Source organism: Mytilus galloprovincialis, chromosome 5, assembly GCF_965363235.1.
Source record: "Mytilus galloprovincialis chromosome 5, xbMytGall1.hap1.1, whole genome shotgun sequence".
NCBI classification, from domain to species: Eukaryota; Metazoa; Mollusca; class Bivalvia; order Mytilida; family Mytilidae; genus Mytilus; species Mytilus galloprovincialis.
Window position 1 is genome coordinate 29,038,964 of NC_134842.1, and position 16,960 is coordinate 29,055,923.

Here is a 16,960-nt window from a genome sequence, read left to right on the forward strand (position 1 = left end):
AAATACGGCCATACCAAGATATTTCAAAATAATATGGTTGAAAATGTTTGTGAGCGCTCAATCCTCTCCCTGACCTAGGACAGTAGTGCATTAGCACAAGCTGCACAACGTAAGAACAAACTTTAAAATATTTGTTTTAAAAGTTTTCATTTATCAGATCTACACAAAACAAATAAAGCAGAACTAAAAAAAAAAGAGAAATTTCAAATATTTTTAATGGGATAAAACTTGGGTAAAATATATTGAGAAAAAAAGACTTGCAAATGTTTTCCTTCATTTTGACATTATAAGATGCTATCTTTGCACCTAAATAATTATTGATTATGAGTTATTATTAATTTGATTTATAATTTGTTTACTTCTAGTGGAGGCGTTTTGCCCAGTTTAATAATGTGTTGAAAGGCTTGCGTCCAGGAGAACTAACTGTCATGTCTGGTCGGACAGGAAGTGGCAAAACAACGTTTATGAGTGAATACTCGCTGGATCTCTGTATGCAAGGGGTGAGAATATTGATTGCTAAATACAGATATTTATTATCAGATTATTACATGGCATTTTTCATATCTCATGTATTATCAGCCCTAGGTTCAATATCAGCCCAAGAGCTGCATGGCTCGAGGGCTGATATTGACCGAGGGCTGATATTGACCAAGGGCTGATAATACATGAGATATGAAAAATGACATGTTATGATCTTTTTTATCACATGCTTCAACAATGGAGAAAAATAACAGATTCATATATTGATCCTTTGACGTGGTTCCAAAATAGAAGTTTAAATATTGAAAAGTTCACGGACGTCGGAATCAAGATTTAGTACATTTCATATGAAATCTTTCTATCATATGCTTCAACAAAGAAGAAAAATATTTTAATATGGACGAATCGACAAAAAGAATAATTCAACAATATACATAATGAACACTGTTTGGAAAATTCAACTTTTTATACCCCACGCAACGAAGTTGCTGAGGGTATAATGTTTTTGACCCGTCCGTCCGTCAGTCCGTCAGTCCTGTTTCTTGTCATCGCAACTCCTCTCAAACCACACAACAGAATTTCACGAAACCTTTTCAGATAATAAGGACATACTATGTAGTTGTGCATATCGACGGGAAATTGCGATTCAATTTTTTTTCTAGGAGTTACGCCCCTTTGAACTTATTTACTTTAATGTACTACTGCAACAGTTTGTCATCGCAACTCCTCTCAAACCACACAACAGAATTTCACGAAACCTTTTCAGATAATAAGGACATACTATGTAGTTGTGCATATCGACGGGAAATTGCGATTCAATTTTTTTTCTAGGAGTTACGCCCCTTTGAACTTATTTACTTTAATGTACTACTGCAACAGTTTGTCATCGCAACTCCTCTCAAACCACACAACAGAATTTCACGAAACCTTTTCAGATAATAAGGACATACTATGTAGTTGTGCATATCGAAAGGAAATTACGATTCAAATTTTTTTCTAGGAGTTATGCCTCTTTGAACTTATTTGCTTCAATGTACTTCTGCAACAGTTTGTCATCTCAACACCTCTGAAACCACACAACAGAATTTCATGAAATTTTGTAGATAATAAGAACATACTGTGTAGATGTGCATATTGACAGGAAATTATTAGTCATTATTTTTTCTCATTCAATTTTTTTTTCTTACACAAATTTAATTTCTCAAATGACAATGTGGGGACGTGGGGTATGTGAGCGTGCTCACTAAGGTTCTTTAATTTAAATTAACTTTCTAAATTATGTTTGAAACTTTATATTTTTTTTTTGTTTTTTGTTTTTTATTATTGTCCAGCCTTCGACTTTATTCGAAAAAGCGAGACTAAGCGATCCTACATTCCATCGTCGGCGTCGTCTGTGGCGGCAGCGGCGTCCACAAATATTCACTCTGTGGTTAAAGTTTTTAAAATTTTAATAACTTTCTTAAACTATCCTGGATTTCTACCAAACTTGGACAGAAGCTTGTTTATGATCATAAGAAAGTATCCAGAAGTAAACTTTGTAAAAATAAAATTCCATTTTTTCCGTATTTTACTTTTAAATGGACTTAGTTTTTCTGCCAGGAAAAATTACATTCACTCTGTGGTTAAAGTTTTTAAAATTTTAATAACTTTCTTAAACTATCCTGGGTTAGTACCAAACTTGGACAGAAGCTTGTTTATGATCATAAGATAGTATCCAGAGGTAAATTTTGTAAAAATAAAATTCCGTTTTTTCCGTATTTTACTTTTAAATGGACTTAGATTTTCTGCCAGGAAACAACACATTCACTCTGTAGTTAAGCTTTTTGTCGAGCCTTCGACTTTAGTCGAAAAAGCGAGACTAAGCGATCCTACATTCCGTCGTCGTGGGCGTCGTCGGCGGCGGCGTCCACAAATATTCACTCTGTGGTTAAAGTTTTTGAAATTTTAATAACTTTCTTAAACAATACTGAATTTCTACCAAACTTGGACAGAAGCTTGTTTATGATCATAAGAAAGTATCCAGAAGTAAATTTTGTAAAAATAAAATTCCATTTTTTCCGTATTTTACTTATAAATGGACTTTGTTTTTCTGCGAGGAAACATTACATTCACTCTGTGGTTAAAGTTTTAAAAATTTTAATAACTTTCATAAACTATCCTTGATTTGTACCAAACTTGGACAGAAGCTTGTTTATGATCATAAGATAGTATCAAGAAGAATATTTTGTAAAAATAAATTTCCACTTTTCCGTATTTTACTTATAAATGGACTTAGTTTTTCTGCGAGGAAACATTACATTCACTCTGTGGTTAAAGTTTTTAAAATTTTAATAACTTTCTTAAACTATCCTGGGTTAGTACCAAACTTGGACAGAAGCTTGTTTATGATCATAAGATAGTATCCAGAGGTAAATTTTGTAAAAATAAAATTCCGTTTTTTCCGTATTTTACTTTTAAATGGACTTAGATTTTCTGCCAGGAAACAACACATTCACTCTGTAGTTAAGCTTTTTGTCGAGCCTTCGACTTTAGTCGAAAAAGCGAGACTAAGCGATCCTACATTCCGTCGTCGTCGGCGTCGTCGGCAGCGGCGTCCACAAATATTCACTCTGTGGTTAAAGTTTTTGAAATTTTAATAACTTTCTTAAACTATACTGAATTTCTACCAAACTTGGACAGAAGCTTGTTTATGATCATAAGAAAGTATCCAGAAGTAAATTTTGTAAAAATAAAATTCCATTTTTTCCGTATTTTACTTATAAATGGACTTTGTTTTTCTGCGAGGAAACATTACATTCACTCTGTGGTTAAAGTTTTAAAAATTTTAATAACTTTCATAAACTATCCTTGATTTGTACCAAACTTGGACAGAAGCTTGTTTATGATCATAAGATAGTATCAAGAAGAATATTTTGTAAAAATAAATTTCCACTTTTCCGTATTTTACTTATAAATGGACTTAGTTTTTCTGCGAGGAAACATTACATTCACTCTGTGGTTAAAGTTTTTAAAATTTTAATAACTTTCATAAACTATCCTTGATTTGTACCAAACTTGGACAGAAGCTTGTTTATAATCATAAGATAGTATCAAGAAGAAAATTTTGTAAAAATAAATTTCCACTTTTCCGTATTTTGCTTATAAATGGACTTAGTTTTTTTGCCAGAAACAAAACATTCACTCTGTGGTTTAAGTTTTTAAAATTTTTATAATGTTCTTAAACTATCCTGGATTTCTACCAAACTTAGACAGAAGCTTGTTTCTGATCATAAGATATTATTCAGAAGTAAATTTTGTAAAAAAAAAATTCACTTTTTCCATATTTTACTTATCAATGGACTTAGTTTTTCTTCCAGTTAACATTACATACAGTCTGCAGTTAAAGTTTATACAACATTTATTAGATTCATAAACTATCCTGGATTTTTTACCAAACTTGGAAGCTTCTTTCAATCAAAAGACAGTATCTAGAGGGAAATTTTTATTGATGTTTTTCCTCATTTTGTTGAGTCTGCGATTAACAGCAGAAGTAGGCGAGACACTGGGTTCCGCGGAACCCTTGCAAATTTTTAAAATTTAACTTTCTTATACTATTTTGGATTTGTACCAAATTTGGACAGAAGCTTGTTTATGATCAAAAGCTAGTATCTAGAAGGAAATTGAGTTTTCTTCCAGTTGACATTACATTTAGTCTGCAGTTAAAAGTTTTTAAACAGTATTAGATTCATAAACTATCCTGGATTTTTACCAAACTTGGACAGAAGCTTCTTACAATTTAAAGATAATATCACCAGGAATATTTTATTGATTTATTTCCTCATTTTTGTTGAGCTTGCGATTAACAGAAAGAGTAGGCGAGACACTTGGTTCCGCTTTACCCTTACAAATTTTTTTACACAATATACTTTCCAGTATCCAAATAGTTGTTTTGTACACTACTTTGTAATGTTTTTCACTTAAAACGTAGCATTGAGGTGTATTTTCCGGAATTTGCCGAGTATCACCGGAATGCCATGCGATAACGTTACAGAAAGGCATGTGATAACAATCGAAACGTGATAAACTTTTCAAATCAACCAACTAAGCATCAATTCCAAAAATATGGAGTTAACATTAATTTAATGTTATTATCATACAGTAAAAATCATATGTTATTTAGTCTAAGTATATGATAAAAATAAAATATTTGATTTTATTAACTGATTGATAATCCTTCCTTTGCTATTACTTGTGATCAGTTTTTGAATTGATGTAATGGGCATTGCATTTTGATCAGCATAATCAAGAAATACTTATTAATTTGTGAATGAGTTATCTTGCTTTAAATTTATGTTTAGTATATTGTAGGAGTCTCTGTCTGATTTAAAACAATATCTATTATAAATATTTCTCTGACACATTCCCCATTTCCATTCTCAACTTTATTTAAGGAATGGCTGTAATATTTTTTCTGTCTATGAAGAAATAACATAAAAAATGTGGTGCACACTGAATAACAAGCGTAGCGGGTTATTTAACAGTGTGCACCACATTTTTTATGTTATTTCGAATAGACAGAGAACATATTACAGTCATTTCTTATAATTTAATTCTAAATTCCGTTTTAAACCGTAGAAAACCATTGAAAAACGTTGATGACGTCACGGTCACATGACTAAATTATGTCTATTGGCTGATAACAAAATAACGCCAGCCAATCAGAATACGCGTTACATCCAAAATTAAATTATTTGTCATAGCTCTCTCCACCTTGTTTATACAATTAAAGCATACACCAATCAATCAATGATCTGACAAGAAAAATAGACCTGATATCAGTGGAATCTCATACTTTCATCATTTTCATCCTGAAATATTAAGTAACATTTTACAATAGTAATGTATTTAAACCATTGCACAGGACATGTAAATGTTTAAGACTATTCCATGTCTGTGTGATGGTGGGAAGGGAAGTTAAATTATTGAATGTTGGTCATGGGCCTTTTTTTCAGTATGTGTGCTTCTATTACCATTACGCAAAATTATCTTAAAAATGGTTCTTGGTTTAAGGGATAATTTGAAAGTCCCTTCCTACCCTCCCAAATACATTTTAATGGAATAGACCTAAACTTGAGAATCATAAAATGTACTCATTATTTTTCTTCTCTTGGCTGATTTGAAGCAAACAATGCTTGGAGGTACTTATGTTTTCCTGTTAAAAAATTATGGTCTTCAATTCATTTATTCTGATACAGTGAGTTTATTGATTTTGGTTAAGTATGCATTTTATCACTGTGATATGGCTTGCACTGTTCTAGAGTTATGTTCCTGTATAAATTTAAACATTTCATAATTTGACAAACTTTATTTTGCCTCAACAAAATGTTATGAAACTGATACATGATGATTAATAAGATCAAGAAGGAATTTGGGTTGTTTGACTTTCACTGTCAAGGTTGATCTCTTTATTAAATGAAAAATAACTGAGTGTGCAGTATATTAATTTGCATTGCTGAGTTAATCTTTATTATTTTTAGGTTAATACACTATGGGGCAGCTTTGAGGTGAATAATACAAGATTGGCTAAAACAATGTTAATTCAATATGCTAAGTAAGTATTCATCATTGCAGTGTTTATTTGAATAAGAAACTTTAAGGAAATTGTATAATGGCTAATGAAGGAGGTTCCGGAGGGCATATGCAGAATGGAGTTAAAGGGCTAAAAATAATAGTGAAGACTCGTCCGTCACTGAAGAGTGATGTGATAAATTATAAATATTAAATGATAAATGGTTAAAAAAATCAGGATGATTGCCTAAATTTGACAATTAACAACCCACATACTAAAAAAGAATGTTTAATCCTGAAATAGAATCTTTTTTTCTTAATCTTATGCTTAAATATGTATACTAACTAAAGATTGATTTAGGATATATTGTTTTATATTTTCAGGAAGAAACTCTCTCCAGAAAATTTGAATGAATTTGATCAATTTGCTGATGAATTCCAAAAATTACCAATGCACTTTATGACATTTTTTGGTCAGAATGAAATAAAGAAAGTTATAGATGTAAGAAATATCTGTTAATTTGAGAATAATTTATATATAGAACTAAGAAGATGTGGTATGACTGCCAATGAGACAACTCTGAATCACATAAAAGTAAACACCATACAGCCTTCAACAATAAGCAAGCTATAAAAGGCCTTGAAATGACAAATGTAGAACAATTCAATATAGAAAACTATCGGCCTCATTTATGTACATAAAGCATTTCATCAGCAGGTCATATCTAGCACATACCTTTCTAAAATACTAATAAGTGAAATTTTTTGGGTAAAGTTTGCTCAAAACTCTTTTGTCACTGATTTGCTTGGTATATTTTCCAGGTTTCATATCTACCCTTGAAAACACAAACACCATAGTGCAGTGAAGCAAACATTCTTTCAACTACTCAGATATTCAAGTTACTAAACTGTGTCTATCTATTCTATAATTATTTGAACTGCAATAATGGTTCTTATTAAATACAAATGTGTTCTATTGCTCAGTACATAACAATGTTTAATTTTAAGGTCCACATTGCAAAATAAAAGCAATCTCTACTCTTTTTGGCTCACAAGCACTTTGGTTTTATATGTAATGTATAAATGAAATATATGTATAAATGTACCTCCTACATGAACAATTATGAAAAGCTTGTGTACAATTTCAATAAGAAAAAGCAATTAAAAATTAGTAAACAGCTTTGGGTTACAAACATTCATAGAATTCACTTTTCATGATTTAATGACCTTAGAACAAATATTTAATTGACTACACTGATTGAAATAGGAATGTAAGTTTACTTTGTCTTTTACTGACATGAAAAATAACCAAGAATCTCTCTTCATATTTGACTATGTTAAGAAATGAACAAAAGTCATTTGAAACCTAAATGTGTAATTAATATGTATTTTTTTCCAGACCATGGCACATGCAGTATATATTCACGATACCCAGCATATTATAGTGGACAATTTACAGTTTATGATGGGGAGTGACATGGATGTTACTGATAAGTTTTCCAAGCAGAACTTAGTGTATGCTGCCTTCAGAAGATTTGCTTCAGAGCACAATGTTCACTTGACATTAGTTATTCATCCCAGGAAGGTCAGTATTTATTATTTTTTATACTTCATTTCAAAATGCCAGATTTTATTTGTTTTATACCAGGGAGATAATTTACTCTATCCCATGGATGCGCAGGGTCGTGTTCAATATCGTAGCGGCTACGTAGCTGCTATCAATATCTATGTAGCAGCTAGGCTAAATATTCGTTCAATAGTCATAAATCTACGTAGCCGCTAGGATATTGAATGCAACACAGGAGACAGTTAGTTGAATGTCACCCTCTCGTGCAGACCAATCAAAAATATGAATTTAAAGGACAATAAATTGAAAGTACATCAAATAATAAAAGACAATGCTTGAGTTCTATGTTTTGGCTCAGAACTTTTTCATTGACTGTCAAAATAAAAATAAAACATCTTGCTTCACTTCTGTTGTTTTTTCTAATACATGTAAGGTTCTTATATATGTGACGCCACAGTAAAGAAATTTAAATTTAAAATTCAACTGTAAAAGACAAAAATAAAAGATAATTCAGTATAATCAAGTAAATATCACATGGCTTTGCATCAGTTGACAATGTTTTCTTGGGGTAACAATCTGCTCTATCACCCTCTCAGCTATGTGTTATTTATGTATGGTCCATCTGGACCATTTTAGCTCTTAAACAAAAATTGAATTTTGATATATAACTTTCACATAATATTTATTATGTAATGTGCATGTGGTTCTTCAATTTAAACTTTTGGTCAGAAAAGTTTTTGGAGTTTCATTTACCAAAAAAATTACTTTTCAATTTCATATCATTTGGAGTTATCACTGATCCACAATTCCTTCTTAACCAGTGAAATATTTCAGTCAAAATTTCACAGACTCTTCATGACTTAATGCCATTGTGTGCTATTTAATTTTTGATCAGAATGACTTCTGGGGTTCTTATACAAATACATAGACTATGCCCTTTTTATTATATTATTAACATCTGTTACTCCTCATTAACAAGTGAATTCTCACATTATAATTACTAGAACACACCCGCGAAATCGCGGGCATTCAGAGCGGAGTTAAAAGTATGTAAAGTGTTGTTAGAAGTTTTATACCTCCTCCTTCATTTCCAAAATTTCCAATTTTTGGTTTTCTATCAATTTCAATATGAACATACATTTAGTATGTTATGAACATTTAAGTAAGGAGCCTGTAGTTCAGTGGTTGTCGTTTGTTTGTGTGTTACATATTTGGTTTTCGTTCCTTTTTTGTACATAAATAAGGCCGCTAGTTTTCTCGTTTGAATTTTTTTACATCGTCATTTCGGGGCCTTTTAAAGCTGAGTATGCGGTATGGGCTTTGCTCGTTGTTGAAGGCTGTACGGTGACCTATAGTCGTAAATTTCTGTGTCATTTTTGTCTCTTGTGGAGAGTTGTCTCAACATGGCAATCATACCACATCTTTTTTTTGGTTATCAATGAATTTTGTAAAATATTTAATGAATGGAGAATTTCAGAAAAGGTATCAAAAGTTCACATGAATAATTTTAGCGCTTATCTGTATATTACTATATAAATAAAGTGTATTTACTTTCAATTCTTAGTTTAGTAATCGATCCATGGTGGTCAATTGACATAGTATACAGACCCTCTCCATTTAATCAACTCTGAACAGAATTAAAATACACTTTATTCGTACTATTTGTTTAATAGTAGCGATAATAGTTTGTATTCATTTCTTTGTAGTAACCTTTTAAGGGTTCCCATATCAAAATGGTTAAGTTGTGGTGTCAAGTGAATATAATGAGAGGGATATAAATTTTCAAGCTCCAATCACAATACTTTTAGATTTTTATGCAGATATCAGACATTTATTTTTGGGGACAGATATCATTTATTGAGATTTTCAAGTACACAAAAACTTTAAATAATGCTTATATTTTAAAATTGCTTCTAAAGTGGTATTGAACACTATTTGTAAACAGGAAAATGAAGATACAGAATTAACAACAGCATCCATATTTGGGAGTGCCAAGGCAACACAGGAGGCAGACAATGTTATCCTCTTACAGACCAGTAAAACAAAACGAGGAGGCAAAAAATATATAGAGGTATGCTAATGTGTAAGGCCATAAATATATAGAGGTATGCTAATGTGTATGGCCATGTGAAAATAAATTACAAGTTTACTTAACAACTAGGCAGTGTGAGGATTTGGACATTGTTTTATAATTTTTGACAGTAAAAATATGCACACAAGGTATGAAAATTTGTAAGGGTTCCGCAAACCCAGTGTCTTGCCTACTTTTGGCAGGCTCAACAAAAATCAGGAAACAAATTAATGAAAAAAATCCTCTCGATACTATCTTTTGATTGTAAGAAGCTTCTGTCCAAGTTTTGTAAAAATCTAGGATAGTTTATGAATCAAATAAATGTTTTTAAAACTTTAGCTGCAGACTGTTAGTAAAATATAGAAAACCAGGTAGAAAATTTCCTTCTAGATACTAGCTTTTGATCATAAACAAGCTTCTGTCCAAGTTTGGTATAAATCCAGGATAGTTTACGAAAGTTATTAAAATTTCAATTACTTTAACCACAGAGTGAATGTAATGTTTCCTGGCAGAAAAACTAAGTCCATTTTAAAGTAAAATACAGAAAAAAATGATTTTTTTTTTAATACATTTTTATCTGGATACTATCTTATCATAAACAAGCTTCTGTCCAAGTTTGATACAAATCAAAAACCACAGAGTGAATGTTTGTTGACGACAGAATGTAGGATTGCTATGTCTCGCTTTTTCGACAAAAGTTGAAGGCTCAACAAAAATGGGAGACAACTCTTTTTGAGAGTAAGTTGTAAATTTTTTAAGATAACTTTAATTGTTCTGAGTGATAGGTGAAGAGACTTAGAGTATTGGATATGATTGATGAAAAAAGCTGGCATTGTGTTGTTTAATTTTCACAATTAATCAACTTTTTGTAAAATTTTAATAGAGTTAATAATATTTTGACTTGTAGATAATAATTATGTATATTGCATGTTTTTTGATAGTCATTGAATAAAATCCACAAATCCTAACATTTCTGAAAATGAAAGATAATAAAAGTTCTTTACAGTTCTTAGAAATTTTAATTCTCTTCAAACTATTCATTATAATATGTAACATTTTAAAGGTTACTAAAAATAGATTTGATGGAGAATTGGGAAACATATCACTGAAATTTGACCCGGAGGACTTGACATTGTCTAATGCTGGAAAAAAGGAGAAAAAATCATCTGGAAGAGAAAAATCTGATGAAAAGACGAATACAGAGTATGAAGATTTTAGTGACGAGTATGAAGATGAGGAAGAAGAAAAACAGAAGGAATTTATAATGTGATTAATGTGATATCATTAATTAGAAAAAATTAATGATAGACAATAACATCTGGTTAAAAAAGAAGTAAAAAAGGGACCATTCTCATTCTGTCAAGGTGATAGTTTGTACTGTAGTTTTATAATTTGTGGATAAATTCAATGGCAAAAGTATTAGGATTTTCAAACATTTTTGAAGTACCAGTGAAACAAGGCAAACTTCATGCCTTTATGTTACAATCAAATGTTGCCCATGCGTCTGAGGCACAGAGAAGCAGGTGAAAAAATGTTGCCTTTTCCTTGTGTAATTACAAATGCAAAATTTTGTCCATGTGACTTAGGCATAGAGAAGCAGGTTAAAATATCTTGCCATCTGTTATGAAGCCATTGTGTTCAGATCAGTTCAAGGGTATGGTACAATTGTATATGTTATGTATTGAAAGTTTTATTAATTTGTAATTTTTAAGAATCTGTCAGATGCATAGTACATAAGGTCAGATGTGTATTATATAGAATTTGTATGTTTTATACTAACTGTATTCAGACAGTTTTTCTGTCAATAATATAAATTTTACATTTTAAATGTAACATTGTTAATCTATACCTGCCAATTTTTCTAATCTAATTTTTGTGTAACAACTCTTTTTAAGAGTTACAAGTTTCATTGCATTTTTGATACATGTTTTATCTCCACAAAAAACATTAGTGTCAATCTCTTTGTTTATGCTCCCCACTTTCAAAGCAGGGAAATATTGTACTGGAAAGTCTGTGACTGGTCTTCTTGTTCATTTGTTTGTCCTGTTTTACTTTTGTATCCATTCATGTTCCTGAGCCACCAAAGATATTTTTTTGAAATTTTCACAGAATCTTATTCACATGATGTATTTGCATGCACCTATGCAACATCTATTTCAATTATTCATCCTAATGAATTGTGAACATTGGCTGATCCAGGGGGGGGGGTTCCGGGGGTAGGAACCCCCCCTTTTTTTTAGCCGATCAATGCATTTGAATGGGGACATATAGTTGGAACCCCCCTTTGTCCTGGGTTGGGAACACCCCCCCCCCCTTTTTTTAAAATGGCTAGATCCGCCCCTGGTGAAGGTTACTTCATAATAATAAGGACTTTTTATTATCTGCACAATGTTGTAAACATTTATATCTACCCACCCTTCCTAAACCCCTAACTATAAAATATTAAAAAATACAGAGAATCTGTTAATATATAATTCTATTATGCAATACTTATTTTGATTTCTGGTTGAATTATTTTTGGGTTTTTACCTTGTCAAATCATGAACCTTGCCAATGCTTTATTTTGGGGTATTCATTTTGTATCCTTGATACTTCCTAAACCCCTTATTACAACTTATTGAAGCTTTGGCAAAATTTAAACTTCATTATTATTTTATATGTACTTAGATTTTATTATAGCCTGATATCTAAAACTCATGCAAGTTACAAGGGACAAGGGACAAGGGGTATCATTCTTTTAAGTTTGTCTACAGCACCTTTGATTTCTTGTGGTGTTATGAAGATGAAATTATAATCCTTCCTTTCTTTCTATTTTACACTGCAAGGTTTTTGTACTTTTTTATGTTTAAAAAAATTATGAAATACCAGCATGATCTTTTTGTGCAGGTGATAACTGACTGTTCAGCTTTTCCTTGTGGGCGAATCAAACCATTTTTTTTTTACATATTTTTTTAGTTGAACTTTTGACCAATGGACATTAGTCATGTACCACAGTCATTATTAAATAGACATTCAAGTTTTACAAAACTTAAAAAAATAGAATATCATTTTGCAAAAATCTATAATATTTTTTTAGTACATTTATTTTCTATTATTATGGTGCTTCTCCACTAAGCATTTGGCATTAAGGAGTAAGAACAAAGACTTTTAGGCTACAAATTTGAATAATGTGTTCATGCAGGATGACATGTCTTCCTCTGTGAACTTGTGGGCCAACACGTTAAAAATTTACCTCAGAGTGTTAATTTACCACTAAACAAAGTTCATAATGATACCACATTAACATGTTCATGGTCTAAATATGCATTTAACTTGCCACTGGATAATACACTGCCCTTTATCATCTTACTAATAGTCTATAGATCTGGTCATATTATAACAAGAGTTTTTATTTTGTTCCAGTAAAAATGCTAGACTAAGTTGTCTTGCTAGTTTTATCATGCATCCTTTTTACCATTTTTTCCCCAACAGAATGTTTGGGTACTTTGTTTCACATTCTTGTACAACATACAGGACGAATGTTGCTATTTTTGTAAAATATTTTGAAGATCTTACAGCTTTAAAGAACATGTAATTGATGTTTATAAAATTGTTATAACTTTTTATGGCATTATTTATTGTTATGAATAAAATATGAAATTTTTACATACACCAGTATATTGTTATTGTTTGATACCAAAGAAGATGCATGAGATGGTAAGGCATACTTTTAAACCAACATAATTCACAACTTTAGCAAGTAGCAAAAGAAAGTAAATATAAGTTGTCACAAATATGACCAAATGGGATCTTCTCTTATAAGAACACTTTTATGAAGCAGTTGAAATAAATCATGTGAAGTTGGCAGATCTAAACTAGAATACAAGTATCCCAAGAAAAGTTAAGTTTACAGTTATGTGAGCAAAATTTCATGTTAATTAGGTTCCAGTTATTAGAATGTTTACTACTACTATGGTAGTATTAGGGGTGGGGTGTTCTTGTCTCATAAGAGGTACAAAGATAGAAATGAATTTTAAGTATATTAAAAGTAATTAAGTGGGTTATAATGATAATTTTAAAATATTGTAATATTGAAAAAACAATATGTGTGTTTCTCTCCAAAATCTAAAAACAATGAATTTGGAAAGAAGTGCAACAGAGAATAATACTTGAAAATGGGCTGAATAATATTCTAATATAACTAATAACTATTGGTAGTACATGAACCTTTGACCTATTGTAACTGAATTCTTTGTCCATTTCACTTACATTGTAAGTTTAGCATGTTTGTTCAGATATTGCAAGATGCCATTTGGGATTTACAAACTGAGTTTGGTGCACTGTTAATGTATAATTGAAAATACCAGCATGAATTGGAAGGATTGTATTCATAGGGCTGGCAGTGCATGAATACCAGCAGTGGTAATGTTAACATGATTGTATTCAGTTGACTGGCAGTGCATGAATACCAGCTGTAATAGTGTCAATATTCTTTAATAAGGGTTTACAGTGCACAGTTTTTAAAATTGTTATATTCTAAGGGTAGACAGTGCACAAAAACAAGAAGTGGAAGTGTTAAAATGATTGAATTCCAAGGGCTGACAGTGCCAGCAGTGGTAGTGTTAAAATAGTTGTATCCTTAGGGTAGATAGTGCACATATACTAGCAGTGGTAGTGTTAAAATGGTTGTATCCTTAGGGCAGACACTGCACAAAAACCAGCAGTGGTAGTGTTAAAATGGTTGTATCCTTATGGTAGACAGTGCACAAACACCAGCAGTGGTAGTGTTAAAATGGTTGTATCCTTAGGGTAGATAGTGCATGAATACCAGCAGTGGTAGTGTTAACATGATTGTATCCTTATGGTAGACAGTGCACAAACACCAGCAGTGGTAGTGTTAAAATGATTGTATCCTTAAGGTAGACACTGCACATATACTAGCAGTGGTAGTGTTAAATTATTGTATCCTTAGGGTAGACACTGCACAAAAACTAGCAGTGGTAGTGTTAAAATGATTGTATCCTTAGGGTAGACACTGCACAAAACCAGCAGTGGAAGTATTAAAATGGCTGTATCCTTAGGGTAGACACTGCACAAAAACCAGCAGTGGTTGTGTTAAAATAGTTGTATTTTTAGGGTAGACACTGCACATATAATAGCAGTGGTAGTGTTAAAATGGTTGTATCCTTAGGGTAGACACTGCACAAAAACCAGCAGTGGTAGTGTTAAAATGGTTGTATCCTTAGGGTAGACACTGCACATATACTAGCAGTGGTAGTGTTAAAATGGTTGTATGATCACTATCCTTAGGGTAGAAACTGCACAAAAGCCAGAGTGGTAGTGTTAAAATGGTTTTATCCTTAGGTTAGACAGTGCATAAATACTAGCAGTGGTAGTGTTAAATGGTATCCTTAGGTTAGACAGTGCACAAATATCAGCAGTGGTAGTGTTAAAAGGATTGTAACTTTTTGGTAGTTCGTTTTAAAATTATTGGTTCCTTAGAGCTGGTAGTGAAAACATTCAAGTAGTATTAGTAGTGTAAAATGATAGTAACCTTAGGTTAGACAGTGCATAAATACTAGCAGTGGTAGTGTTTAAATGGTTGTATCCTTAGGTTAGACTGTGCACAAATACCAGCAGTGGTAGAGTTAAAATGATTGTAACTTTTTGGTAGTTAGTGCACAAATACCTTCAGAATTCGTTTTAAAATTATTGTTTCCTTAGAGCTGGTAGTGAAAACTTTCAAGTAGTGTTAACTGTGAAATGAGTGTATCCTTAGGGATAACAGTGTACAGATACCAACAGTGATAGTGTTAAAATGGTTTTGTAACCTAATGGTTATCAGTGCACAAATACCATTAGTGGTAATGATAGAACGAATGTATCAAAAGGGCTGGCAAGTGCACAATTATCAGTAGTGGTAATGATAGAACGAATGTATCAAAGGGGCTGGCAGTGCACAATTATCAGTAGTGGTAATGATAGAACGAATGTATCAAAAGAGCTGGCAGTGCACAATTATCAGTAGTGGTAATGATAGAACGAATGTATCAAAAGGGCTAGCAGTGCACAATTATCAGTAGTGGTAATGATAGAACGAATGTATCAAAGGGGCTGGCAGTGTACAATTATCAGTAGTGGTAATGATAGAACGAATGTATCAAAAGGGACTGGCAAGTGCACAATTATCAGTAGTGGTAATGATGGAACGAATGTAGCAAAAGGGCTGGCAGTGCACAATTATCAGTAGTGGTAATGATAGAACGAATGTATCAAAAGGGCTGGCAGTGCAAAATTATCAGTAGTGGTAATGATAGAACGAATGTATCAAAAGGGGCTGGCAGTGCACAATTATCAGTAGTGGTAATGATAGAACGAATGTATCAAAGGGGCTGGCAGTGCACAATTATCAGTAGTGGTAATGATAGAACGAATGTAGCAAAGGGGCTGGCAAGTGCACAATTATCAGTAGTGGTAATGATAGAACGAATGTAGCAAAAGGGCTGGCAAGTGCACAATTATCAGTAGTGGTAATGATAGAACGAATGTAGCAAAAGGGCTGGCAAGTGCACAATTATCAGTAGTGGTAATGATAGAACGAATGTATCAAAAGGGCTGGCAGTGCACAATTATCAGTAGTGGTAATGATAGAACGAATGTATCAAAAGGGCTGGCAGTGCACAATTATCAGTAGTGGTAATGATAGAACGAATGTAGCAAAGGGGCTGGCAAGTGCACAATTATCAGTAGTGGTAATGATAGAACGAATGTATCAAAAGGGCTGGCAAGTGCACAATTGTCAGTAGTGGTAATGATAGAACGAATGTATCAAAAGGGCTGGCAGTGCACAATTATCAGTAGTGGTAATGATAGAACGAATGTAGCAAAGGGGCTGGCAGGTGCACAATTATCAGTAGTGGTAATGATAGAACGAATGTATCAAAGGGCTGGCAGTGCACAATTATCAGTAGTGGTAATGATAGAACGAATGTAGCAAAAGGGCTGGAAAGTGCACAATTATCAGTAGTGGTAATGATAGAACGAATGTATCAAAGGGGCTGGCAGTGCACAATTATCAGTAGTGGTAATGATAGAACGAATGTAGCAAAAGGGCTGGCAGTGCACAATTATCAGTAGTGGTAATGATAGAACGAATGTATCAAAAGGGGCTGGCAGTGCACAATTATCAGTAGTAGTAATGATAAAACGAATGTATCAAAGGGGCTGACAGTGCACAATTATCAGTAGTGGTAATGATAGAACGAATGTATCAAAAGGGCTGGCAAGTGCACAATTATCAGTAGTGGTAATGATAG

General features: G+C 32.4%; 1 protein-coding gene across 1 annotated transcript in view; it reads left to right on the forward strand.

The window, feature by feature from the left end:
• LOC143075555 (twinkle mtDNA helicase-like) overlaps positions 1-13,314 on the forward strand; it is a 32,415-nt gene extending 19,101 nt beyond the window's left edge. Inside the window, exons 9-14 of the mRNA XM_076251024.1 lie at positions 366-500; positions 5,997-6,070; positions 6,412-6,529; positions 7,427-7,612; positions 9,540-9,665; positions 10,729-13,314. Of these exons, the coding sequence (XP_076107139.1) occupies positions 366-500; positions 5,997-6,070; positions 6,412-6,529; positions 7,427-7,612; positions 9,540-9,665; positions 10,729-10,935 (846 nt within the window). The 3' untranslated portion in view covers positions 10,936-13,314. The remainder of the gene's footprint in view (positions 1-365; positions 501-5,996; positions 6,071-6,411; positions 6,530-7,426; positions 7,613-9,539; positions 9,666-10,728) is intronic.
• Positions 13,315-16,960: the final 3,646 nt, after the last annotated feature.